A 26,915-nucleotide genomic window follows, 5' to 3' on the forward strand; every position below is an offset into this window, starting at 1 on the left:
TGGGTTGGGGTATCTGGTCGGCATGGACAGGTTGGACCGAAGGGTCTGTTTCCATGCTGTACATCTCTCTATGACTCTCTATATGCAAGGCCCATTCAAAAGTCTGATAACAACAGAGAAATTGTTCTTAAGTCTGTTTATATGTGCTTTCAAACTTTTGTATCTTCTGCCAGATGGAAAAGGGTGGAAGAAGACAGTATAACCTGGGTGGAAGAAACTTTTTGATTATATTGGTTCCTTTCCCAAGGCAGCGTGAAGTGTAGATGGAGTCAATGGGGTGGACGCTGGTTTGTGTGATATGTGGGCTGCGATCATGACTCTAATTTCTTACAGTCTTGGCAGAGCAGTTGCCATACCAAGCTGTGATCCATCTGTGCTGCTGTAATGGTCATGTCACTAACTAGTAATATAGAGGTGGAGTTTAATATCCCGTGGACACAGGATCAAATCCAACCATGGCAGCTGATGAAAGTTAAATTCAGTTAATAAAATCTGAAATTGAATGCTTATCTCAGTAATGGTGACCATGAAACAAACACTGATTGCTGTAAGAAACAAACTGGACACAAATTTGACTTGCACTGTATTAGCGGCAGCTTGGAATAACTGCAATGTGGCAATCAATATGTACTCTATCAAAAGCACATACATTTATTAAAAGTTATAATTATTTACAATGTTTTGCTGCACAAAACATTTGGTCTGCAGATTGATCCCCCATCAGCAAATGGTGGCAGTATGCAAATTATAGTATTCTTCAATATTTATATTATAAAATATTCTGGATGCTTTGTATTAATATAAATTATGCAGTTTACACAACTGAGATGTAGCTATCAGAGATGCTAATCACCCACGTATTTGTGCTAACAAATTGAAGCCAATCATATGCTTAGGCACATAAACAAGATTGTGTGCGATATTTAAAGCAAAAAGTGAATTTATTTGTAAAATATGATCTCTTTTTCAGAAGAAAACACACTGTAGTTGTAATTATATCCACAGCATCATCAGAAGCTGAAGCTTGAAAACAGAGAGCAGAAAGATGCAACTTGAGGTACTGTATCACAAAATATATCTTAAAGTTGCAAAAGAAAATATTTCTAATAATGTTATTCCTGAGTTAGTGATGCAGTATCTTTTAAATGTTCATCTCCTAAAACAAAAGTTAGCCACATAATCATACAAGTACTTTGCATTCTGTGATGTGAATCATTTAGACACAATGAATTTTAAACCATGAGTTGATGAGAATTGTAATATTTAAAAAATTCATATTGACACTTAATTAAAAAACACTATAAAGGACAGCAGCAATTAGGAGGAGTTAATTTTGTTGTAACGCATTCAAGTTTAAGATTGGTTATGAAAAGGCACAACAGAAAACAGATAAATGAAACATGAGCCTCTTCTGAACTATTTGGGTGTTTTAAATTTTTTGTGTTGACCTGACCAAGAGTGAAGCATGTTTTTCAGGAAACTTGTTTAAAGAAAAAGTTTAATGAGGATATCAATCTTCAAATTGCATATCAAGAATATGCAAATCATTTCATTCCTCCTTTCCACTCTGATTTTGAGAATAGGAAGTAGAGGGGAAAGAAAATTCATCATAATATTATGTAAGATTGAAAATGGGAAACCTTCAAAGAAGTAAAAGCAAAGAGGAGAAAATAATTTGGAACAAATCAATTTTCAAATGAATTCTTAAAATAGACCAATAGAGTGCTATATTAAAGATAAACTGTGACTGTGAATATCACAGATTATGTGATAACCTCTTAGTTACATAATCATTATCCTATTTTCAGTAAACAGTTGCAACTACATTTTTTGATTTTTCTAGCTGTGTGTAACTAAGTTAGTAGTGTAAAGGTAAGAAACATTGTCCGCTTGCAACTGGAATGTTTGATCTGCAAGTGGCTCTCCTTGCATTTGTTGTGAAGATTGGTTCACAGAGATTGTTTGAGTTGATGGATCAGAAACATCTGCTGATCGACCTTGTTGAAGATGCTGTGCTGTTTCCTGGTTCAAATGAACTGGCTGAGTGGGCTCCTGCCCAAGACTAATAGGCTGTGATCTCCCCTGTGTTATCTGCAGTTGTTGAGCTTGACCCTGGAGGTGCTCCATTGCCTCTTTCGTCAATGTGATCACATGCATATGCTCTGGGTGGCCTGGACATTGCTGGTTTCCCACCATGCCAATGGTTTGGATGTTGTCTGTTTGGCCAGGCTGAGCTACCAGAGTCAGGTTCTGCATATGCTCTCCTTGCTGAGTAAGCAGAGCCAAATTTGAAGCCTGGTCATTAGGTAGACTCTGTGATCCCTCTGCCGAAATAATACGAATGCTCTGTCCATGGTTGGGCATGAAATTAATATTGTCAACATCATTTGTTACCACCAGCTGTATCTGTTGTTCACCTACAGTAGGAAGCTGGTACTGCTGCAGTTGCAAGATAGTCTTCACTCCTTCTGCATCCCCATTAGCTGGAACATTAATGATCTCACTGTTTTTCCTCTCCTTGCTGTGAATCTTCATGTGAGACCTAAGATTGTCAGCTCGAGTGAATCGCTGATGACAAGTTGGACACACAAAAGGCTTGTTTCCTGTGTGCATGGCATCATGACGTCTTTTAGCACTTGGATCAGCAAAGGATTTTCCACATATAGTGCAGGTAAAGGGTTTTTCTCCCCTAGAACAAATATCGTACATTAATTTCCACGCATAAAATTTAAAAAAATATTACTTTGTCTTTGCTAGGAATAATAGTATTTTGACACTAGACAGTATTAGATCCACTGCCTTTTTTGATACATACACATAACCTACACTTGAAAGTATAGGGAATAATTTTAATTGTTTGCAGATGACACAAAACATTGAGAAGTAGAAAACAGTGATTTAAAAAAGCAACAGACTTCAAGAAGATACAGAATAGCGAAATCGGCAGATACAGGGCAAATGACATTTAATGCGACCAAGTCACAGTGATACAGCATGGAATCAGACCCTTCGGCCAACCAGTCCATACCTATCATAATCCCAAACTAAACTAATCCCACCTGCCTACCGCTGGCCCATATCCCTCTAAACCTTTTCTATTCATGTACTTATCCAAATGTCTTTTAAATGTTGTAATTGTATCCACATCCACTACTCCCTCAGGAAGTTAATTCCACATGTCAATCACCCTATGTGTAAAAGATTTGCCCCTCGTGTCTTTTTTAAAACTCTCTGCACTCACCTTAAAAATGTGCTCCCTAGTTTTGAAATCCCCCATCCTAGGGAAAAGACAACTACCATTAACTCTCTCTATACTCGTTTTATAAACTGCATAAAGTTGCCTCTCAACCTTCTACACTCCAGCCTATCTTTATAGAGATAGGTCCCAGAGAAAAGTCCCAGCCTATCTTTGTAATTTAAACCTTTCATACCCAGCAACATCCTGGTAAATCTTTTCTGAACCCTCTCCAGCTTAATAATAACCTTCCTATAACTGGGTGACCAGAACGGGACACAGTATTCCAGAAAAGGCCTTACCAATGGCTTGTACACCCGCAACATGACTTCCCAATTCTTGTATTCAAAGGACTGAGCAATGAAGGCAAGTGTGCCAAATACCCTTTTAAAACTCTATCTATATTTGACACAAACTTCAAAGAATTTTGTACTCGAATCCCTAGGTCCCTCTGTTCTACAACACTACTACTCAAGGCATTATTTTTAATTATATAAACCCTACCCTTGTTTGTTTTACCAAAATGCAATACCTCACAGTTATCCAGATTGAACTCCATCTGCCATTTTTCAGCCCATTGACTCATTTCATCAAGATCCCTTAGTAATCTTAGAAAACCTTCTGCACTGTCTACTCTGCCACCAATTTTGGTATTGTCCCCAAACTTACTAACATGTCTTCTATATTTCATCCAAATCATTTACATAAATGACAAACAAAAGAGGACCCAAAACCGATCCCTATAGAACACCACTGGTGACAGGCCTCCAGTCAAAAAGCAACCTTTCACCACCACTCTCCGTCTCCTGCCGTTAAGCCAATTATGTGTCCAATTGGCAAGCTAACCCTGAATCCCATGTGACCTAACTTTACTAATTAAGCCACCATGCAGAACCTTGTTGAAGGGTTTACTGAAGTCCAAGTTAGCACTCTATAATGAACAATGAGCACAGGCAATATAAATTACAAGGTACAATTTTAAAGTGCGTGCAGGAACTGAACCCGCAGTGAAAATTCAGAACCAGATGGCTGGAAAACAAAAGCAAGGAAATGAAGCTAAATTGATAATTCATTAGTTACACCTCAGATGGGGTAGTGTGTCCAATTTTGGGTACCACACTCTATATAAAAGATGTTAAGGACTTGTAGAAGATGCAAAGACATTTAGTGTGCTGGAATCAAGAACAAAGGACTTCAGTTATATGGAGAGACTTGAGAAGTTGATAGTGTTCTCCTTAGAGTAAAGAAGGTTAAAAGGAGATTCAATAGAGTTGTTCAAAACCATGAAAGAGTTTGATAAACAAGAAAGGGTTTCCTGTAGCAATGGAATGCCACAGACTTAAGAGGATAAGCAAAAATTAATCAAAGAGGAAAAGAGAACCTTAAAGGATGAGAGATTTAGGGAGAAAATTCCACAGTTTAAGACTTTGGCAGCTGACAACGTGGTTGGCAGTGGTCCAGTGATTAAAATCAGAAATGGTCAACAAGTAGAATTCAAGGAGTGCAGACAATGAAATGCAATAGGCTGGAAGAAATAACTTAGATAGAGAAACAAAGAGTGAAGAGATTTAAAAATAAGGATGCATGAACGGCAAACTTAGGTCAGTGAGCACAAGACTGATAGATGAACATGAATCAGTTGAGTTGATGCGAACATGCATGACATGACGTAAATGTGCACATGAGGAGCAGAGTAATGGATGGCCTTGAATGTACTTAGGTTGAAAATGGGAGATTGGACAGGAACACATTGGAAACAGTCAAGTCCAGAGGTAATAAAGAGATGACTAAGAGATTTGAGCAGCAGATGAGCTAAGGCTGGCGAGGATTCAGGTGATTTAATTATAAGTTTCAGAAATTAATTGGGTAGAGAGTTGAAATGGAAAATGTCCAAATATATAGAAAAGTACGGAAAAATGGAATTTGCTGAGTAACTCCTTCAAAGAACAGGCACAGGCAGAATGAGCTGAAATGTGTCATTCTGTAATTCTATGACATCCAAACATACTGATACAACTAAGATAGAAAGTACCATTAACAGAGTGTGCTGAAGAAGAAAGTTGTAAAAGGAAACATATTACTAAATGAGTAAAGTAAAGGGACATAGAGTTCAACAGGGATTGGTGTGAGTCAACTGTTGTGGATCAAAGGAAAACAAATAGCATGTAAAGAGGTAGTATAAAGAAGCAAAATGATTTAGACAACAGACAGAAAGCAATAAAATAGTTTAATGACAGAGAGGTTGGAAAACTAATGAAGGGGATGCTACATAGTTATATAGCCTTGTTCAATCCCACCTGGAGTAATTTGTTCACCTTTGGGCCTGGCACCTCAGTAAAGATCTTTCACATTCAGATTGGATGCAGCACAAATTCACTGGAATTGTACCAAGGCTTAGAGGATTAAATAATGAGAGCAGACACTTAGACTTGGCTTTTGTTCTCTTAAACAGAGAAGACTTGAGTATTTTAAATATTAACATAATCTGATAGAATGCATATCAATAAACTATTATTCAGTTGGGGAATTAAGAACACATTCTTTAAATCAATGAATGGCTATTTGACAGTGAAATCAAGATAAATTATTGCACTCAAAAGGATAGTAAAATCTGGCACTCTCTCCAAAAAGACAGAAATTCCAACAATAACAGCTTACAAGATTTTGATGTATTTTCATTAGGTAAGGGTTTTTATTGATGGTGTTCAAGTGCAAATCAGCTGTGATCAAATTTAATAATGGTCACACTTTAGTGCTGCAGGCCTTTTTTCTGCTCAGTATCCGTCAGCCAACATAGTGGAATTGGGATCTTCCTACACACCAACTGGCTACCATGTTTCTGTACAACAGCAACTAGACTTTAAAAGCACATCATAACATAAGGCATTTTCGAATGTCCCCAGCTCATGAAAGGGGTTATAGAAACAAAAAGTATTTATTTGGTAAATAAGCTTCCTCTTTCTTCAACAGAGTAGTAATACAAGTTATGCTTAAATATGGAAAATGGGTTAATTCACTACAAGTGTCTTTTAATATTCAAATCATGTTAAAGCTTCGATACTCAACAGAATATACCTGTGGATTCTGATGTGGGTCTGCAGGGTATTCTTTGCAGTAAAACATTTACCACAAATCTCACATGTAAATGGTTTCTCGCCTGAAAGAACAAAAGACAGGTCAACATTATTGTCATAGTTGGTTACGTGCCTCTATAATTTTCTGACAGGTGCTTCCGTGAAACAGTAACCTAAGTTTCATGCTGAAGAACATCCCGTGCATTTCAAGCATCTACAGTTCATTTCGTGAGTGCCAATGCTAATCCTTTAGTTTCTACACCTTTAAATGAATTGTTGTGCTCATCTAAATTGAAAATGCATCAAGATTCAATTGAGGCATTCAAGAAGCCATTGGCTGGCGGTTTGGGGGGGGGGAACAGGATATTGGCACTAGCTAATGATATTCATATAATGAGGCACTGTGGGCGAAGTAGCTTCTTTCTGGGCTGTAATACTTCTGTGATCCTGTGAAAATAATTGTCCTAATAACAGAAAACAGCAGTGTTGGTGTCAAACAGTTCGGTTTTAGTCCAGGATGAAGTAAATCTGAAATGAAGTCTTTTCTATCGTCACAATAAGGGGATAACAACTGTCAAACAACCATGTACTTAATTCTCTGACACATTTGGTGATTTGTTATTTCTTACCTTGCTATATCCTAAAACAACTGTCTTTAGTCACAAACTCATCCATTTCTTTCCATGTTCTATTGTCACCTCAACTCTAAAATAATATCCACAATTTGCTTTCCTTGTCAGCTACCTCCATTTATAAATATCTTTATCTCCAAGGTTCCTAAACACATTGCTCCATTATTACCTCTCTCAAAAGTATCCAGTTATATTTCCTCAGAGGACTACAACTGCCCTCATAAGGTCAATAACATCTTCTGTGACTGCAAGCACGCAGCGCCCCTTCCTCTTGTCTTTGACCTTCATGCCATTGCTTGATCTTTGATCACTCCTTCCATTCTACACCCTGTTGTCTGTCGTCCACAACGTGGTATTTTTGTTTTGTTCTATCTATTTGTCCCAACAAGTCCAGCACATTTCTAGCAATAGTTGACACTCACACCTCCCTACAGTCATTGTTTAAGAACTCTTAAAATTCCACTCTGGACCCCTTCATTTCAATATTGACCTGTTGCCTCAATAATTATGCACAGATACATGATCACTTTTCAGGTAAACACCATCAACAATCAGATATACATCCTGCCACCAACATGAATTTTACAACTGATTTCTACATTATCAAACTGCTTATCTGAGAATATTCTCCAACAAACTATCGTGAAAAAGAAGTGAGATTTCTTTGGCTCAGACAAATATTCTGTCCCATTTCACCATTGGCTTCTCATTTATTCCCACATTTTTCCAAAAATGTATTCCTGTGCTATCTATCATTCACAGTGCACATTACCTGTGTGTGTTCTCATATGTTTCTTCAGCTGAGCAGCATCCATGAATTTACGATGACAGTGCACACATTCAGGCATAGACTGACCTGGCAAACAGGTAGTGGGAAAAATTACAACATTATAAAACAATATATTTTACAAATCTATTGCTGTATATATGCAAATTCATAGGACTCTCTACTAGAGACTCAAAGCTTTTACAATTCACAACAATGACTTAGATGAGGGAAGCAAAGACATGATAGCTAAATTTGCAGATGAATATTGACAGGTTGAGTGAATGGGCAAAAATCTGGTAGAGCGAGTACAATGAGGGAAAATGCAAAGCTATTCACATTGGCAGGAGGAATGAAAAAGCCAAGAACTACTAAAATGGAGAAAGACTACGGAATTCAGAGCTCAGATGGAGCTAGCTGTTCTCATGCATGAGTCACGAAAGGTTAGTACGTGAGTACAGCTCATAATCAAGAAGGATAATGAGATGTTATCCTTTGTTACAAGAAGAATTGTGGATCATGGAGGGGTCCTGTGGCACAGTGGTAATGTGTCTACCTCTGGGCGAGAAGGGTCAGACTGATATCCCATCTGGCTCCGAGATGTGGTATAGCACGTCAATACAAACTGATTAAAATACCACTGTAAACAAATTAACTGGGGGTTCTTGTGGTTCTGTGGTTGTGTTCCTATCTCTGGTCTGGTTTGAAGTCCTACCTGCCTCCCAAATGATAGGCCCTTAAAAAGGCAAAATATTTCTTCAAAGAGTATAAAGATATACTCTGGTCTATTTAAGGGGCCAGAGTATATCAGTCACATTTTTAAATAAATCTATTTGTTTTGAATGGGTTTTACAGGTGTATAAAGAGTCACATGGCCCTTCAAGGGACTGTCAACTGGTTAATTTTGTTTACTTATTTCCAAAGAAGCATAAAGAGATATTTATTGACACTGGTGCTACTTGGACCGTTAATCGCCATAAATATGTAATGTTTCAATTTATAAATAAAACTGACTCGAGATTGACTTCTGATTTTCGTTTTTACCAACTGACTGCCGTGAACCCAGCAGGGCCAAACACCAGATGACATCGGTTTAATATGAATGGCAAAAGAAGCAAGAGGAATAACTTGTGTAGACAGCAGGTGGTTAAGTCTGGTACCTGAAAAAATTCAATTGTGGTCATCAAAAGGGAATTGGTTAATTATCTGAAGAGAAAAAAATTGCAGGACTATGGGGAAAAGTCAAGGGACTGTATGAAGTTGAATTGCTCTCACAAAGACTTGGCACAGCTATGTTAGGTCAAATGATCTTCTTCCATACTATAACCATTCAACTAGTCCATGAAATAACTTGCTTTATTAAATTTTAATGAAGGTATTAACTCAAATGGTTAATATATTAAAAATTCATATTCTGATTTACCAACAGTAATTTCTATTCTATAATGGACATCTCATCAAGGGTTGTGAAACGCATAAATGTGATGTTGTAGACATTGTAAATCTGGCACCAGAATGTAATGGAAATTACTTGCAGTAATCCTTTCACAAATGACCATTTCTCATGACTATCTTTAATAGTACTATGGCTTATATTACTAGCTCCAGCTGCAGAAATCTCTATAATAACATCAGTTTTTTTTGGCACTAGTAACCAGCATGCACAAATTTTAAAATAGCCAGGAAAGGAGAACTTCTCTTAAGGACATTGTTTGATCTTAAGACATGGCATAGCGAAGAAGAGGAAAACTACCGTGCAAAATAAGCAAACCTCTATTATGATCCCAGACTTGACCAGCAAATTTATGTAATGATCTGGTTAGGAATCAGCAACTTTTTGTTGAAAAGGTTTTTATTTTTTACAATTATAAAAGTATAAGAGGTAGTACAACAATCTTATGTACAAAAACATTAACAATAAACTACCTACTATTCTACAAAACAAAACCGAAACTATCATAAAGGTACAGAACAATCTTTCTATGTTACAATTTGATAAATATTTGAACTTTACAAATTAGTTTAAATTAAATTATACTGGACTAACCTAACTTAGATTAGGTCAAATTAGATTAAATCAACTTAAATTAGCTTAACTTAAAATTACACCACCTGACGCACCCCGCCGAGACTCCCATCCATGGCAGCATGAATTATTCTATCCGTATTTATTCAAGCTTTCTCCCCAAAAGGCTCCCAGACTGCCAAATCTGGCCTTCACATCTTATAGAATAGTTCTGTTTTCTGGTGCACCGTATTCGTAAGAAAATCCAGGCGAATGTGCTCCAGGGGCGGCACGGTGGCACAGTGGTTAGCACTGCTGCCTCACAGCGCCAGAGACCCGGGTTCAATTCCTGCCTTAGGCGACTGACTGTGTGAAGTTTGCACGTTCTCCCTGTGTCTGCGTGGGTTTCCTCCGGGTGCTCCGGTTTCCTCCCACAGTCCAAAGATGTGCAGGTCAGGTGAATTGGCCATGCTAAATTGCCCGTAGTGTTAGGTGAGGGGTATGGGTGGGTTGCACTTCGGCGGGGCGGTGTGGACTTGTTGGGCCGAAGGGCCTGTTTCCACTCTGTAATTAATCTAATCTAATGTAATCACTAATCTGCATCACCCCATGAGACCTGGTGGTTTTCTGAGGTCCAGCTCATGAAAATGTTCTTCCTTGCACAATACGTGAGAATGCTGAATAAGCTCTTGCTGTATTCATCTAGTGAAGGCAAATTCGGCAGTCCCAAAAGAAGGGATACCAGGTCCACCTTAACTTCAATTCCTAGGATCTCCTCCACCTCATTCACTATGTACCTACAGATCTTATGACACGACCACAGACAATGTGTGAGGGCGCCGGTGCTTGTTTTACATTTAGGGCATCCTGGAGATGCTCCTTTCCTGAATTTTGCTAATTGCTCTGGGGCCATATGGGCTCTGTGGAGAATCTTCAATTGCATAGCCTGCACTTTATTGCATATCTTGATTTTTTTCACATTCTCCCATTTGTCCTCCCATGTTTCATACGGAAGTTCTACACCTAATTCTTAACTCCAGACTCCGTAGAGTCTCAACATATCTTCCAAGGTGCATCCTCTCCGTGAATGATACAGTGTACTCACCAAGAGAGTGCCCGCGCACGGGAGCACTCTTCTCTCCATGTCGGGCTTGTAGGGCTGAGCTAAAAGCGTGGTCCTTCTTTGCATATAATCCCTAATCTGAAAATAACGGAAGAGATCCCAGCTGGGTAGCCCATATTTGTGACTTAGCAGATCAAAAGACATCAGGACCTCTCCCTCAAATTGGTCTCCCAAACAGGAGAATCCCTTGACCTCCTTTGCTTTAAGGCCGGAATTGATTGACCCCGGCCTGAATCCTGGGGTTCTAACTAAGTGGGTAAATGGTGAAGTCTTATGCAGGTTGCCCTCGCCCTGCCGCATCATCCTCCATGCTTTCACTGTGTTTATACAATGCTCAAAAACAGATTTCATCCTATCCATAAATAACAAATTAAGGAGGGGACACCTTGCCTGCGTGGCCTCGATATCAAGCCATATCGACCTCGGATCCTTCTACACCCAGTCACTCACATAGGACAATAAGTCGCTTATTTGGTATCGCTTAAAGGTTGAGAGATCTACCCCCCCCCCCATATCCTGTGTGAGTTGCAATTTGGTGAATTTAATCAGAGGGCATCTACGACATCAAATGAAGGATCCAAGCCAGCCACTGAGTCTCTGCAGCACTTGTCTGAGCAACGTCTGGAGCATTCTCCATGGGGTAAAGTAACCGAGGAAGAACATTCATTTTTATCAGGGCTATTTGGCCAAATCATGATACTGGTAACTCCTCCCAACACTGAAGATCTTGTTTTATCCTTTCAAATAGTTGCACAAAGTTAGTTGTATACAGCTGGTGGAAAGCAGGGTTAATAAAAATACCCAAGTAAAGAAAACATTTTTGTGACCACCGGACAGGAAATTGTGCTCCATCCTCCAGGTCAGGCACTCCCACCAAGCCCCCCACAGGCATGACTTCCGATTTTGTAAAATTAATTTTATACCCCCAGAACATGCCAAACATGACTTTTCGGGTTAGCCAAAAAGAGAAGAACCTCATCAGCGTAGACAGTAATTTTGTGCTTTCCCATTCCTACTTCCGCGGCAACTATTTTAGAGTCCTTCTGAATAGCCTCCATCAACAGTTCGATTACTAAAGCGAACAGCAGCACCAAGAGAGGACACTGTTGTCGGCTGCCTCTCCCAATGCTAAAATTATCTGATTTTACGCCATTTGTAAGGACTGCGCTATAGGGTTATTATACAGCACTGCAACCTACCTAGCCAAAGTCGACCCAAGGTCAAAACATTCCAGGACACCAAAAAGATATGGCCACTCCACCCGGTCAAACACCTTTTCTGCATCCAAGGAGACCACCAAGCCTGGAACTGACCTCTGCTGACATACCTGTACTATATTCAACACTCTCCTGATATTATTGGAAGAGCTACGACCCTTAATAAACCTGTCTGGTTTTCCTTTATGATAGTAGGCAGTACTTTCTCCAATCTCAAAGCTAACATATCAGACAGGATTTTAAAATCTACATTCAGCAGTGAGATGGGTCTGTATGAGGCACAATCCTCAGGATCTTTCCCACTCTTTCGAATAAGGGAGAAGAAGAGACGGCAAAATGCAGTCCTGACTGGATGAGTGTTTGTACACACCCAATATTGGCTTGGCCAATGGGAGCCTGGCTGGGCCAGGTGCTTTGCCACTTTGGAGCTGCCTTATCACCTCTGGATTTTCTTGCATTGTTAAGGGTGCATTCAAAAGGGAGGCTTGCTCTACATTTATACCTGGGAGGGCCAGTTTCTCAAACAAGGATTCCATCCTTGCTACTCCATCCTCACAACCCTCCGACTAGTATAACTCTGCGTAAAATCTCCTGAATTTTGCATTAATTTCTTTAGACTTGTGAGTAATAGTACAAATTCTCTCCATAATGGACACAATGGACTGTGGGGCTCTTTTATTCCTGGTCAAACATGCCAGGTATCTACTTGGTTTATCACCATATTCAAAGATCCTTTATTTCGCAAAGGAGACCTCTCTCTTCGCCGCCTGGGTTAAGTACTGAATTCAGAGTAGCCTGGAGAGCTGTGACCCGCTGGAGCTTAGCCATAGACAGTCTATCATAATATGCCAATTTGGCTGCCTTCAGCTGAGCATGAAATAATTAAGCATCTCAATAAACGTTGGTAGTCTCCCAAATTGATGGGTTACTGGCAGTACCCGAATTAATGTCCCAGAAGGTCCTAAACTCCCTCGTGAAGTACTCTATAAATGTGCTATCCTTCAGAAGAAATGGATCCATGTGCCAATGCCATGTTTCTATTCCAAAGATGTGCAGGTTAGGTGAATTGGCCATGCTAAATTACCCATTGTGTTAGGTGCATTAGTCAGAGGGAAATGGGTCTGGGTGGGTTACTCTTCGGAGGGTCGGTGTGGACTTGTTGGGCCGAAGGGCCTGTTTCCACACTGTAGAGAATCTAATGTAATCATAACACTGAATCCAGACAGATCAATGGAACAAAGAACATATCAATTCTTATGCGGCATTTGTGTGGGTTGGAGTAAAAGTCCATTAGAGTGGAGATATGTCCAAACATCCACCAATCTCAACTCCCCACGTAAGTCCACCAACCGTCTGGATTGCGGCGAGATCCCCGAGAGACCCTTTGGCATCCTGTCCACCTCAGGGTCCATGAGATGGATAGGTCTCCTCCTATAACCGTATGGCACACCCTAAGAGCCATCAACTTGGAGAATAGGTCGATTAAGAATTTAAGGGGGTGCACGGGGGGGGGGGGGGGTCAAGAGACATTCAGGATGCCATATTCATTCCCATGTACTGAGGCCTTGATGAACCGCCCATGTTCATCCTTAACTTGGTCTATTATCTGAAATGGGAGGTTCCCCTGTACTAGTATGGCCATTCCTCTGCTTTTAAAGTTGAAAGAGGAGAAGAATACCCTACCAAACCCTCCCTGCTGTAATTTCAAATGTTTCTTGTCACTCAAGTGTGTTTTTTATAGCAGGGTGATGTCAACCCTCTCCTTTCTGAGGTTTCTTCTAATCAGGGAATGGCTCCCCTTTATGTTCCAGGTGCACCATCTAAACAAACCACTAGTCATAACTGCCCAAAGCGGCCCGCGGCCCTCCAAGAGGTGGAAGCTTACTCATGGTGCGCTAAATGGAGAAAAAGCAGGATTTATAAAATCTAAAAACTACCACTACAAATACTACAAAAACTCAAAAACTAACCACTACTCTTAAATTAAACAAACAAACATACAAACAACAAATAACTGAAGATTCCCCCTCGCCTATAGGGGGCATTCGTCTCAATCCCTACAACCATCATGGTTCCTTCCAGCTAAAGCCACGCCCCAAACCCAAGCACCACAGAGACAAAGAAAACCTATTATTTACACGTGAAAATTAAAAGTGGATGCCCAACCCATCCCCTCCATACATCAATCCTATTTGTCCTTAATAAAAGAGATAACCATCCCAAACGCAGAGAAAACAAGGGAATAACAGGAATTAGTAAACAAAAGGGGGAATTTCACATCAAAGCAATGCTAAGCCTAAAAAACCAACAATCATGAGACCAAAGGATATACCGTTGTCCATAGTATTTTCTGATCCAGACCATCTATTTCAAAGAGTCTAGGAAATCCCTTACTTTCTCTGCTGAGTCAAAGTTGTAAATCGACCCTCCATGATTAAAGTGCAGTACTGCTAGGTACCTCACAGAGTACTGGATATTCAGGTCTTTCAACCTCTTCCTGACTTTATCCAAAGATTTCCTCTCCTTGATTACAGCCATATAGAAGTCTTAAAAGAACATCATTTTCAACCCCTTGTGTACCAGGGACTGCGAGTCTTTTCCCAGCCTTCTGGAGGCTTCCATTATCATTTGTTTCTCCTTGTAACATTGGAGTTGCACTAGGATCGGGCAGGGACGCTGATCTGACCTGGTCCTGTGCATCGTGATCCAGTGGGCCTGTTCCACACACATTCAGCCTGACTCGACTTCCCAGCCCCAGAAACTGGGTGAGTCACTGCCAGGAGGCTGACCAGGTTCTCACCTTTGTCATGTTCCGGGAGCCCGATTGTCCATAAGTTCTTCCTTCTACCTTGAGAATCAAGTTTGTCGACCTAGACCAGCAGGGTCCGAAACTGGCTTTCCAGCCTTCGGATCCTCACCTCCGAATTCTCCGCCACGGTCTCCAACGCTGTGGTCCTTTGTTCGACTGCCTTAACACATCAATCAAGCGTTTGAATCACCAACTCATGCTTTTGTAGCATGGCAGAGATCGGTTCCAGCACCAAATCGATTTTCTTTCAGAGTTTTACAAACTCCGAGACTAAGTTCTATTGCTCCAATGGGATCCAAAGCACCACCACAGGAGTTAGGGCTGCGGCTGCAGGTGTGCCCGGCATTGTAGGGGAGTGCCCTGCTTCTGCGACCCTCACACTCCCTTTCCTTTATTCATCTTCAACTTCTTCCCAAAACATTAGGATCAGTATTTAAAAGGTTCTAGGGCTTTTGTCTTACTTTATTTTCCTAATTTTCCTTATAGACAGCTAGTGAGGCGGAGGTAAAAGCACCACTTTACTTCGGTTATGATGTAGAGCCCAGCACAGCAGACCTATCTGATCGCCGCCCTCTTGGATCTCCCCAGCAACCTTTAGTTTTAAGTCAAGAAGAAATATATAAAACAGGAGTAGGTTATTCAGCTCTTTAAGCCCACTTGCTATTCAATATGACTAGATTAGATTAGATTACTTTACAGTGTGGAAACAGGCCCTTCAGCCCAACAAGTCCACACCGACCTGCCGAAGCGCAACCCACCCATACATTTGCCTCTTACCTAATACTACGGGCAATTAAACATGGCCAATTCACCTAACCTGCACATTTTTGGACTGTGGTAGGAAACCAGAGCACCCGGAGGAAACCCACGCAGACACGGGGAGAACGTGCAAACTCCACACAGAGTCGCCTGAGGCGGGAACTGAACCCGGGTCTCTGGCGCTGTGAGGCAGCAGTGCTAACCACTGTGCCACCGTGCCACCCACTATTGGCTGATCATCTAACTCAGTCCCTCTTGCCACTTTTTCCCCCATACCCTTTGATCCCTTTAGCCTTAATAACTCTTCCTTGAAAACATTTTGGCCTCAACCACTTTCCATGGGAGAGAATTCCAGTCATGTCTCCTCATCTCAGTCCTAAATGGCCTACTCTGTATCCTTAGACTGTGATCCCTGATTCTAGACTCTTCAGTTGTCAAGAAGATCCATCTTGTCTTCACCCTGTCTAGTCTGGTTAGAACTTTACAGTTTGTTTGAAATTCTTCCTCATTCTTCTAAAGTCCAGTGATTATAGTCCTAACAGATTGATTCTCCATATGCCAGTCCTGCTATCTCAGGAATCAGTCTGGTATACCTCCACTGCACTCCTTCTAGAGCAAGAACATCTTGCCTCAGATAAGGAAACCAAAACTGCGCACAATACTCCAGATGAGGTTTCACTAATTGAACTATTAGTAGTACTCAGCTTTTTCTGTGTACAATTATATGAGTCCTACACAAGTCAATTTGTTTCCCAATAGATGGGTTTCTGAATCTCAGTCCACGATCTAATCCATTTTGTGATCATATACTGGACTTGAAACAAAGTTTTGCGGTATTATACCAGGTGCAGCAAGACATCCTTGCCATTGTACTCAAACCTTCTCACGATCAAAGTTAACATATCATTTGACTTCTTCACTGCCTGCTGCATAAATTGAGAGATCCAGGAGACTTATGAAGAGAATAAAGTCATAAGATTCCACAGTTTTGAACCTACAACACTAAAATTTACTGTACTGTGTTGGAACAGTCATACAATCTACATTTACTAACAACCAGAATTAACATGTCATTAGAATGGGTAACAGATTGTGATTGAATATCCCACAGAGCATATCAATTAGCAAATGTAATCAAAACAGATCCAATGGATTTCTTAACAATTCCTCCTCCCCACCCAAGTTATCGATGCAGTGGGTCACCAAATTATTGATAAACTTCACAAGGGATTACAAATCCTCACTTTTGCTGATCTAACCTTGAAATTCCCTCTCAAGAATTGCCCAGCTTTGGAGTGTCCCAGTAACTCCAAAGTTCCCATTCTGATCAATCACTCTCCTCGCCAAAGTCCATCCTGGACTCTGAAACTGCACAAGAATAATTCCAATTTTTTGGCAAATGCTGGCTTTACCAAGCTAAAACTGCCCCTGAGTTTTTTTTCCCCTGAGCTTTGATCTTGCTCAACCGCATCCAGGAAATCCTGCTTGTGGACCTTTCAGCTCTCAGCTGAATTGAACTATTAGTAGTACTCAGCTTTTTCTGTGTACTACTTCCAGGACTTTCTCCCATTCTCCTATGCAGAGCTATTCAATTGCTCAAGTTCTTCCCTGAGTCTTCACTACACAAAATACACATAGTTCAGCTACCTTTAACAGCATTGTTTACAGTAGTAGTGCCTAGCATGGAGTCTACTTCAGTTCTTGTCTCTTTCTCTAACAAACATAACTTTTGAACTCCACTTCAGTGACTCCTGAACTGTGCTGAGTGACTTCTTGAGAACATTGTAATAAGCCTCTCCTAATGTTGGGCAGAATTAAATACAGCCAGCAAACAACTATTTGAACTAACTGTTCAATAAGTGTAGCAGCTATAGAATGCTGAATTGCTCAGTACAAAAAGTAGATATGAACAGGGGATTTCATTACAGCACCAAATATAAGAATACTACACTGTAGAAGAAAATGAACTTAGAGAGTAATGTATGAAATACACTCAAACCAATCCTTTTTTTCTGATGTCTACTTCTGAACAGTAACAAGGGATCAAGTTTAATTGATCAAATCCTTATCAGCTCCTCATTTTTATTTTCAAATCCTCCATAAACTTGGCACTCTATATTTCTATGATCTCCTCCAATCCTACTACGCTTTAAATATTTGCACTTCTTCAGTTCTGACCTTTGCACATACACAGTCTACCATGGTGGTGGTGGGGGGTTGGGGGGGGGGAGGCTTGCATCAGCTGCTCATGATTTAAACTCTGAACTCATTCATTAAGTCATTTTGTCCCTCTAATGTGCGTACCTCCTTTAAGATGTTCCTTAAGACCTACCTCTAGTCCATGTTTTTGGTATCTACCATAACGGTTCTTTGTGTATCCTTTTTCTGTTAACTTTGTTTCGTAAAATTCCTGTGCCTTGGGAAAGTTTAAAAAGAAATGCTTGTATTTATACAGCATCTCACGTGCCCTCAGGTATCACAAAGCCCATCACAATAAACGAACTACTGTTTAATTTGGTATGGCATAGAAAATATAGTAGTTAAATATGCACTCTCCCACAAAACTCAATGTGGTAACGACCAGATAGTGGGGCAAATACAGTGCCATGAAACCCAACTGGTTCACCAGTATCCTTTTGGAAAGGAAATCTGCCATCTTTAGCTGGTCTGACCTATAAGTGACTCCAGACTCACAGCTTTAGGTTAGGGATGGACAATAAATGCCTGCCTAGCCAATGATGCCCACATCCTCTGAATGAAATCTTTAAAATCTTTTCTGTCCACTTGAGGCATCAGACAGGGTGGAAGATTAGTATAACATCTACGACATTGTATTTTTACTTCTTTGACTCTTAACTGCTCTCTGGGTAGTTGGAGATGGACAATAAATGCTGGCTTAGCCAGCGATGCCCACATTCTGTGAATGAATAAAAAAGTTATACCTGTATGGACTCTGTAATGGCTCTTCAACTGTCTTCTCTGAGTAAAAACCTTCCCACACTGGTCACAATTAAAAGCTTTCTTTCCTAAAAATGGAAAAAAATATTTTTTAGTGAAGGCTTTCTGAAGAGATAGACAATAAAACAAGAATCTTCCACAAAAATCAATGTGGTAATGACCAGATAGTGGGACAAATACTGTGCCATGAAACCCAACTGGTTCACTAACTTATGGAGATGGAATGGCTGTCATGTGAAGAGAGGCTGGTTCGACCTGGCCTGTTTAAACTACAGTTTAGAGGGATGACAGGGGATCTGATTGAAACATTTAAAATTCCAAAATGCTAGACTTCTACGTCAGCATACAATAACTGAATCGGCATTTGAGAGATAAACTTTCAGGGTTTGCCAGTATAGAGTAGGAGTAAAGGACTGATTGCTATCATTACAGAGAGCTGACATGAATTCAAATGAGTGAAATGGCCATCTGCTCAATTGTAATTAGGTTATTACTACACTAACATCACCTGATTCTGAGGTATCATGGAGCAAATCACTACAATGCAATGCACCATAATGGCAGTTTACCTATTAATGGTAATGTCCATTTTGTTATTTAAATTAGGCTTAAAAGATAAGTTGCAGCGCAATTACCTGTGTGCAGACTCATGTGCTCCAACAAAGAGTGCTTGGTGGTCAATGCCTTTCCACAAACTGTGCAGTGATAAGGGCGCTCCCCTGTATGCATTCGCTCATGAACCTGCAGCGTGTGCTTCTGTGAAAATCCTTTACCACATTCAAAACACTTAAAAGGACGTTCACCTACCACAAAAAAAAATTGAAGTGAATATTTAAGTCTCAAAATTTGTATCCAACCTTATGACAATATTTTATGTCATTGGTGAGATTCAGTTGTATAGTAACACAAGATAACAGCGGGCCTGAGGGTTAGCAGCACCTGCTGATAGTCCATTGGACAGAAAGCACTTAGGCAGGGAAACATATGTTTTGTCAAATCTAGGGACTGAAATGTGGATTTTATCAGCCCAAATGGTAGGTTTAAGTCTTATGCTATTAAAACAGGAACAAAAAATGGAAACAGAAGACAGTACTTTCTCATTGTTTAGGAACAAATTTATGACATCGGACATACCAAATAAACAATGGCCATTTTAATAAGCATAAATTGCAAAAATATGCAATCATTAGTAAAGACAAGGTTATAAATTTTAAAAACTTATAATATTGAAAAGTTCACATTTTCTTACAGGTTCTGAGTATGGGATTAGGGCACTGGGGAAAGGAATAACTTTTCTATGACTGTCATGCTGGGTGAATTACCCGTTTCAAAGCTCCCCCAATCACAAAACTAAAAAGGCTGCTCATTGCTCACCTGTGTGTGTCCTTCGATGTGTGGCCAAGAAGTGGTGATTTTTGAATACTTTATCACAGTCTTCACATCTAGCCTCCACATCCGGATACTTTCTCTTCCTCCCTCGCTTCTTCATTTCCTCTTGTTCCTCCTCTACTGTGCCAAGCTTGTACCCCATTAACTTAATAGGCCTCTGAATTCTACGGTTGCTATAGCGGCTGCGACCCACCGCCGTTAATTTACGTTCATAACCTTCTGTCTGTGAAACTGCGTTAGCATCAAAACAGGTTTCTGGTTCTGAAATCTGACAGCTTTGTCTCCCTTCATTGGTAACCTTATTGCCTGTTTTACAATGAGATTCATCTGTAGGTTCTTCCAATGTGCTCAGATGTTCTTGTGGGTCAGTTGGAGTCCCACTGTCAGCTTCAGTCCTTTCTGTTTGCAGCTGTTCACATTTCCGGGGTCTTCCCCTTTTGCGTTTTGGCTTTGAGGGCTGATCATTATCAACATTGGGATCCACAACTACCACTTTAATTCCATTGGAAGCCAATGATACCTTAACATGTAAGTGGTTGTCCTGATAGTCTGAATATGCTTTAATTAAATCATTCACTTTCAGAATCTCAGCAATGGTCACAATATGCTCAATGGACTTTTCAGCAACATTCAGACGACCAGTGTATATGAATTCCAGCACAGCACTGAAGGTATCTGCTGCCATTCCATTAAGCATATAGATACCTTGACCTTGCTGGCTTTCATCAGCAAACATCAGAGAGAAATATTCACTGCTAGCAGCAAGCAGTGCTTTGTGTGCTTTGAAATGAACATCCTCAGCAATTAAAGTGATGTCACACAAGAAATTTCTTTTTCTTTGTTCTTCAAAGTTAGTTAAAACTGTGTCTTTGTGAGTCTTAGATTGAATGATGAGAGAAGAAGCAGGTGAAACAGCAGGCAATGTCTCATCCATCTTGATGGCACTCAGTCAAACATACATCCCCATGTACCTACCAATGAAAGAACATGTAAATAGTCAGTATTTTTGATTCAGCAGTACAGATCCCAACTGCCATTTGTGTTTTTGCTGATAACTATGTGGTATATTTTATGCATTAAACCTTAGATATATTCACATTTATGTTACTCTTACTTGATCACTTTAGTGTAATCACCAACGGTTCATTTCAGTGTTTTCCACAGCTTAACATGTTTTCCTGACATACATCAAGTTTGGAAGAGCAAAATCTATAACTTTAGTGCTGGGCACTTTTCATAATCTAAAATGTCAGTCAGATATAGAAATGTGACTAAATATTCTGTTTCATGAAATTCTAGTGATAACAAGGAATATAAGTCATGTGTTCCTCAGTAATCCAGATGCTGACCAACAACGTTTACCTCCAGTTATAAATGTTAAGATAATGTAGAAAGCTTCCTATATAGTGCGCTGTAAACACATATCTACATCCCCTTGTCCAGCTCCCTCAAATACTGGAACCAGTCAGCTTCTAATTGCATTGTTTAAAATTGCATTAATTCTAACATGTCTAATGCAAAGTTCTTTCATTCTGAGTTCCAATAAAAACAGACCAATCTATTATTTGCCTATACAAAGTAACTTCCTCATCAGGAATTTATACCATCTACAAAGGTCTCAGTATCCTATAGCATGCAGCCCGAAATACATCACTCCAACTGTGGTCTACTACAGTTACACTCAAACTTATCACTACATTTGAATTCTTTAATCTTCCAATAAAACAAAATACATGGTTAAACTCCATTTCTCTGAATGGATGTCAAACACACACGTTGAAACATTCAGGCAAAGCAGCCAGATTTCAATGCATAATGCTGTCTTATATTGCCTTGACAACTTGCTCATACATGGAGAGGGAAAAGTACAAACAATTAATCCACTTTCACAGGCTTGTGATGTAAGAAAGTTGAGTAAAAAGTTTACAAAATATGTTTCTCTGTATCTAATACCTTCACATACATATTCACACATTTAAATCAATTTTAAAATTTGTCAACATTCATTTCACTTTTCCTTAAGTCAGAAACACTTTTACGGGAGGACAATCTGTGATAATCATCTGTATCAAATCTCAAAAAAACTTCAAAGTTAATTCCTTAGAACTTCAAAATACCAGATTCCCTGACAAAACACAGCTTTTTGATTTATTCTATCCCAGGCAAAGTTCCTGAGAATTCACTTTCATTTAGCAGATAATCCCACTGCACTAAAACCAGCTTTTGCTTCTGTAACATCAATCCACCTCCCAGCCACCCAACTGCAGCATACGTATTGTTGAAATAAAACTGGACAGCAATAACACTTGCAGCAATTTAGTACAGCAACATCAGCAAGGTACATACTCTAGACATAGCAGACTTGCTAGCTCAACTAAAAACCTGATGAAGTGCTTATGCCCGAAACGTTGATTCTCCTGCTCTTTGGATGCTGCCTGACCTGCTGTTTTTCCAGCAACACACTCTCGACTGTGATCTCCAGACCTCGCTTTCTCCTAAAAATACAACTATATATTTTAACAATTCCCATTTTTAAAAAATTAAAAGTATATCATATCTTCTTGCTAAAAACTGCAAAACTCCAATGCTTTAAAATTATCGCTGAATTTTCTCTGGTTGTTCTTCCACACTATCAACCACATGATAATTTTTTGTATCTGTCTACATTTTACTCCATTCGTTTGTCTCATTTTATCCCAGGTATCTCTCATATCTGCCAATGGTAGAAATCTTTTGAATATGCCTATATAAAATATTTGAAAATTTTCAGCCACATAAAAAGACCAAATTTATATTCACAGAGAACCTTTTACAATCTCAGGACATCTCAAAATGCTTAGCAGCTAATTGAGTACTTTTTGAAGTGCTGTCACTGTCATCATGTACAAAACGAGGCAATGATAACCAATAAAGGTGTGCTCACAACAGTGAAGAATCACTACTGAGTGACTCTGCTTCCCCAGTCTTTTCAGATACCTTACGGAACATAAAATGGGAAGATGAGTGTTCAGAATCTTTTGAGAACTGCAAATATTTCACATTTATCCCTGGTCTGTTTTTTTTCATCACTTTATCCTTTTTTTCCACTTTATCATATGCTTCCCTTACTTTATCTTGTGTCTCCCTCTTTATATTGTACTTCACTTTATATCCAATCAATGGTTCTCTCTTTACATTTGTATCCTATCTTCTCTATTCTTATCTGTCTTTATCCACTTTAACCCATGTCTCCCCCTTCATGTAGAATATTTACAGCACAACAGGAGATCATTGTCCTTGCAACAGGCAAAACAAAATAATCCATTCCTGGCCTGTAGCCCAGCTGAATACATTAGCTCAAGTGTATATTCCTCTGACAACTTTCACACGATTAACATAAGGGCAGAAGTACTGTCTAGTCTGACATTCAATGAGATCATGATCTGATAATTCTCAACTCCACTTTCCTGTCTTTCCCCTTGATTCCTCTAAAAATCCATCTATCTCAGCCTTCAATATACTTAATGACCCAGCCTTGACAGCACTCCGTAGTAAAGAATTCTACAGATTCACAACATTTTTCATCTTTGTCTTAATTGGACACATCCTTACTCTGAAGTATTGAGTACAGGAGTTGGGAGGTCATGTTGCGGCTGTACAGGACATTGGTTAGGCCACTGTTGGAATATTGCATGCAATTCTGGTCTCCTTCCTATCGGAAAGATGTTGTGAAACATGAAAGGGTTAAGAAAAGATTTACAAGGATGTTGCCAGGGTTGGAGGATCTGAGCTACAGGAAGAGGCTGAACAGGCTGGGGTTGTTTTCCCTGGAGCGTCGGAGGCCGAGGGGTGACCTTATGGAGGTTTACAAAATTATGAGGGGCATGGATAGGATAAATAGACAAAGTCTTCTCCCTGGGATTGGGGAATCCAGAACTGGAGGGCATAGGTTTAGGGTGAGAGGGGAAAGATATAAAAGAGACCTAAGGGGCAACGTTTTCATGCAGAGGGTGGTACGTGTATGGAATGAGCTGCCAGAGGATGTGGTGGAGGCTGGTACAATTGCAACATTTAAGAGGCATTTGGATGGGTATATGAATCGGAAGGGTTTGGAGGGATATGGGCCAGTTGCTGGCAGGTGGGACTAGATTGGGTTGGGATATCTGGTTGGCATGGACGGGTTGGACCGAAGGGTCTGCTTCCATGCTGTACATCTCTATGACTCTATGGACTCTCCCACAAGGTGAAACAACCATTCTACATTTGTCTTATGTAATCTCCAAAGAATCTTGTACAATTCAATCACGCTATCTCTAAATTCTTCAAAATTTTGATGAGCTCAACCTATTCAATCTCTCCTCAAAAGACAGTCCATCCATCCTTGGTATCAACCTAGTGAAGCTTCTCTGGACTGCCTCCAATACTAGCATATTTCCTTAGATAAGGGGCCCAAGTCTGTTCACAGTATTCCTGCTGCGGTATGACTTGTGCCTTGAACAGTTTTATCAAAGCTTCCCTATCTTTATGCTTTGTTCCTTTTGAAATAAAAGCCAATATTACATTTTCTTTCCCTAGTACCTGCTGAACTTATATGCAAACTTTTTGTGATTCATGCATGAGGACTCCCAAATTACTCCGAGCTGTAAACATTCTGCAATCCTTCTCCTTTTAAATAATATTCCTATTGTACTTGCCAAAGTGCAGAACCTCACATTATATTCAATCCGCCAAATTTTTTGCCCTTTCACTTAACCAATCCAAATGCGTCTGTAGCCTTTTTGTGCCATCCCTAATATTTGTCTACCTTAATTTTGTGTTACTTAGAAACTTGGATCTAGCATATCAACTTTCCTTGTCCAAGTCATGAATGTATATTGTAAATAACTGTGGCCCCAGTACTGATCCCTATGGAATTCTACTGGTTGCAAGCTGTTATCCTGAATACTCCCACTTATGCCAACTCTTTGACTTCTGTTAAGAGTCATAGAGATGTACAGCATGGAAAGAGACCTTTCGGTCCAATCCTTCCACGCCGACCAGATATTTGTGTACCTTATTAAATACCTTTGGAAATCCAAATACATTATATCCACTGCTTCCTGTGTATTCTGCTTAATCTCAAGATTAAATATCATTTGCCAGTTTTCTGCAAACCTTGCCGATCCACTGATATCTCCATGTAATTTACTGTGTCCTTCCACACTATCAACCACATGATAATTTACACATTCCCCATTTTCTCCACTACCCCATTCTCTCCTTTCCCCCTTTCTGTCTATTTCTCCTTCCCCTCGCTCCCTCCCTTCCTCTATCACCCCATTCCTTCCCTCTCTCCCTCCCCTTCCTTGCCCCTCTCCCTCCCCTTCCTTGCCCCTCTCCCCTTCTCTCCCTCCCTCCCTCTCTCCTTCCTTGTCCCTCTCCCCTTTCTTGCCCCTCTCTCTCCCTCTCCCCTTTCTTGCCCCTCTCTCCCTCTCCCCTTTCTTGCCCCTCTCTCTCTCCCCTTTCTTGCCCCTCTCTCCCTCTCCCCTTTCTTGCCCCTCTCTCCCTCTCCCCTTTCTTGCCCCTCTCTCCCTCTCCCTCCTTGCCCCTCTCCCACTCCCCTTTCTTGCCCCTCTCTCCCTCCCTCACCCCTCTCCCTCCCTCACCCCTCCTTCCCTTCCCCCTCTCTCTCCCTCCCTTCCCCCTCTCCCTCACCCCTCTCTCCCTCCCCTCCCCCTCACCCCCTCCCCCTCTCTCCCTCCCCTCCCCCTCACCCCTCTCTCCCTCCCCTCCCCCTCACCCCTCTCTCCCTCCCCTCCCTTGCCCCTCTCCCTCCCCTGCCCCTCTCCCTCCCCTCTCTCTCTCTCCTCCCTCCCCTCTCTCTCCCCCTCTCTCTCTCTCTCCCCTCTCTCTCCCCTCTCTCTCCCCCTCTCTCTCTCTCTCCCCTCTCTCTCCCCCTCTCTCTCTCTCTCCCCTCCCTCCCCTCTCTCTCCCTCCCCTCCCCCTCACCCCTCTCTCCCTCCCCTCCCTTGCCCCTCTTCCTCCCCTGCCCCTCTCCCTCCCCTGCCCCTCTCCCTCCCCTCTCTCTCTCTCCTCCCTTCCCTCTCTCTCCCCCTCTCTCTCTCTCTCTCCCCTCCCTCCCCTCTCTCTCTCTCTCTCCCCTCCCTCCCCTCTCCACTCCCCCTGAGTTGCTGGGGTTTGAAGTTTGCGCCAAGGCCCCTCTCCTTTCACTGACTCTCAGGCGAAGAATTAAAAGTATTTTTTTCTGAGGCGGAGTGTTTCCTGAACTCGGGGTTTGTGAATGTATTTACAGGATTAATGTAGGTGAAAGACCAGCCGAGTTTCTCAAGTGCGCGCAAAGCGGGGATCGGGTTAAAGGTGAAACGGTGGACGCTCCGCTGCCGGGACCTTACCCTGCGGCACCAACAAGATGGCGGCGGCGGCACGGCGACTCGCGCGAGACACAGCACGGAGTCCGCCTCTGACACCAAGAGGGGGCAGCAGAGAGCAGCTAGAGCTCCCCATTGGGTCTGAGCAAGTGAGAGCAGCGCCCAGGATAGCACAGCAACTCTGGCAGCTTTTGGGAACTGAAAACAAAGTTCATGTTTCGGCTCCAGTGGCTCTTCCTCAAAACTCTGTGGATTTACTGAGTTTCTCCTGCATTTTCTGTTCTTGTTTAAGCTTTCCAGCATCCGCAGTTCTTTGTTTTGTTCCAAGATAGCACAATGTCCCAAGATTAGAGTGGTGCTGGAAAAGCACAGAAGGTCAGGCAGCATCTGAAGAGCAAAAAAATCCGCGTTTGGGCTTCTGCTACTCGGATGCTGTCTGACCTGCTGTGCTTTTCCAGCACCACTCTAATCTTGACTGTGATCTCCAGCATCTGAATTACTCACTTTCCCTAAAATGTCCCAAGAGCCAAGGAGGTTTCTCAAGCTGAATTTTTGACTCCTCGCCATATTTGTTAGGGCAGATGACCAAAAGCTTAAACAA

General features: G+C 41.0%; 1 protein-coding gene across 6 annotated transcripts; it reads right to left on the reverse strand.

Moving 5' to 3' along the window:
* Positions 1-614: 614 nt before the first annotated feature.
* On the reverse strand, positions 615-26,379 carry zbtb24 (zinc finger and BTB domain containing 24). 6 transcript variants are annotated; one of them, XM_087983002.1, is made up of 8 exons: positions 26,237-26,272; positions 23,559-23,658; positions 19,953-20,938; positions 19,214-19,381; positions 18,563-18,646; positions 7,714-7,797; positions 6,311-6,392; positions 615-2,689 (listed from the first exon to the last, which is right to left on the reverse strand). In XM_087983002.1, the coding sequence occupies exons 3-8, from the start codon at positions 20,899-20,901 to the stop codon at positions 1,840-1,842; spliced, it is 2,217 nt and encodes a 738-aa protein (XP_087839128.1). In that variant the 5' UTR covers positions 20,902-20,938; positions 23,559-23,658; positions 26,237-26,272; the 3' UTR covers positions 615-1,839. The 6 variants fall into 6 exon arrangements, with proteins under 6 accessions (XP_087839128.1, XP_043543047.1, XP_043543046.1 ...); XM_043687112.2 differs by lacking the exons at positions 23,559-23,658; positions 26,237-26,272 and adding an exon at positions 26,339-26,379; XM_043687111.2 differs by lacking the exons at positions 23,559-23,658; positions 26,237-26,272 and adding an exon at positions 25,011-25,123.
* Positions 26,380-26,915: the final 536 nt, after the last annotated feature.

This window comes from Chiloscyllium plagiosum, unplaced genomic scaffold (genome assembly GCF_037043375.1).
Source record: "Chiloscyllium plagiosum isolate Xiang-an unplaced genomic scaffold, Cpla_swu_hap1 HiC_scaffold_3, whole genome shotgun sequence".
Lineage (NCBI taxonomy): Eukaryota > Metazoa > Chordata > Chondrichthyes > Orectolobiformes > Hemiscylliidae > Chiloscyllium > Chiloscyllium plagiosum.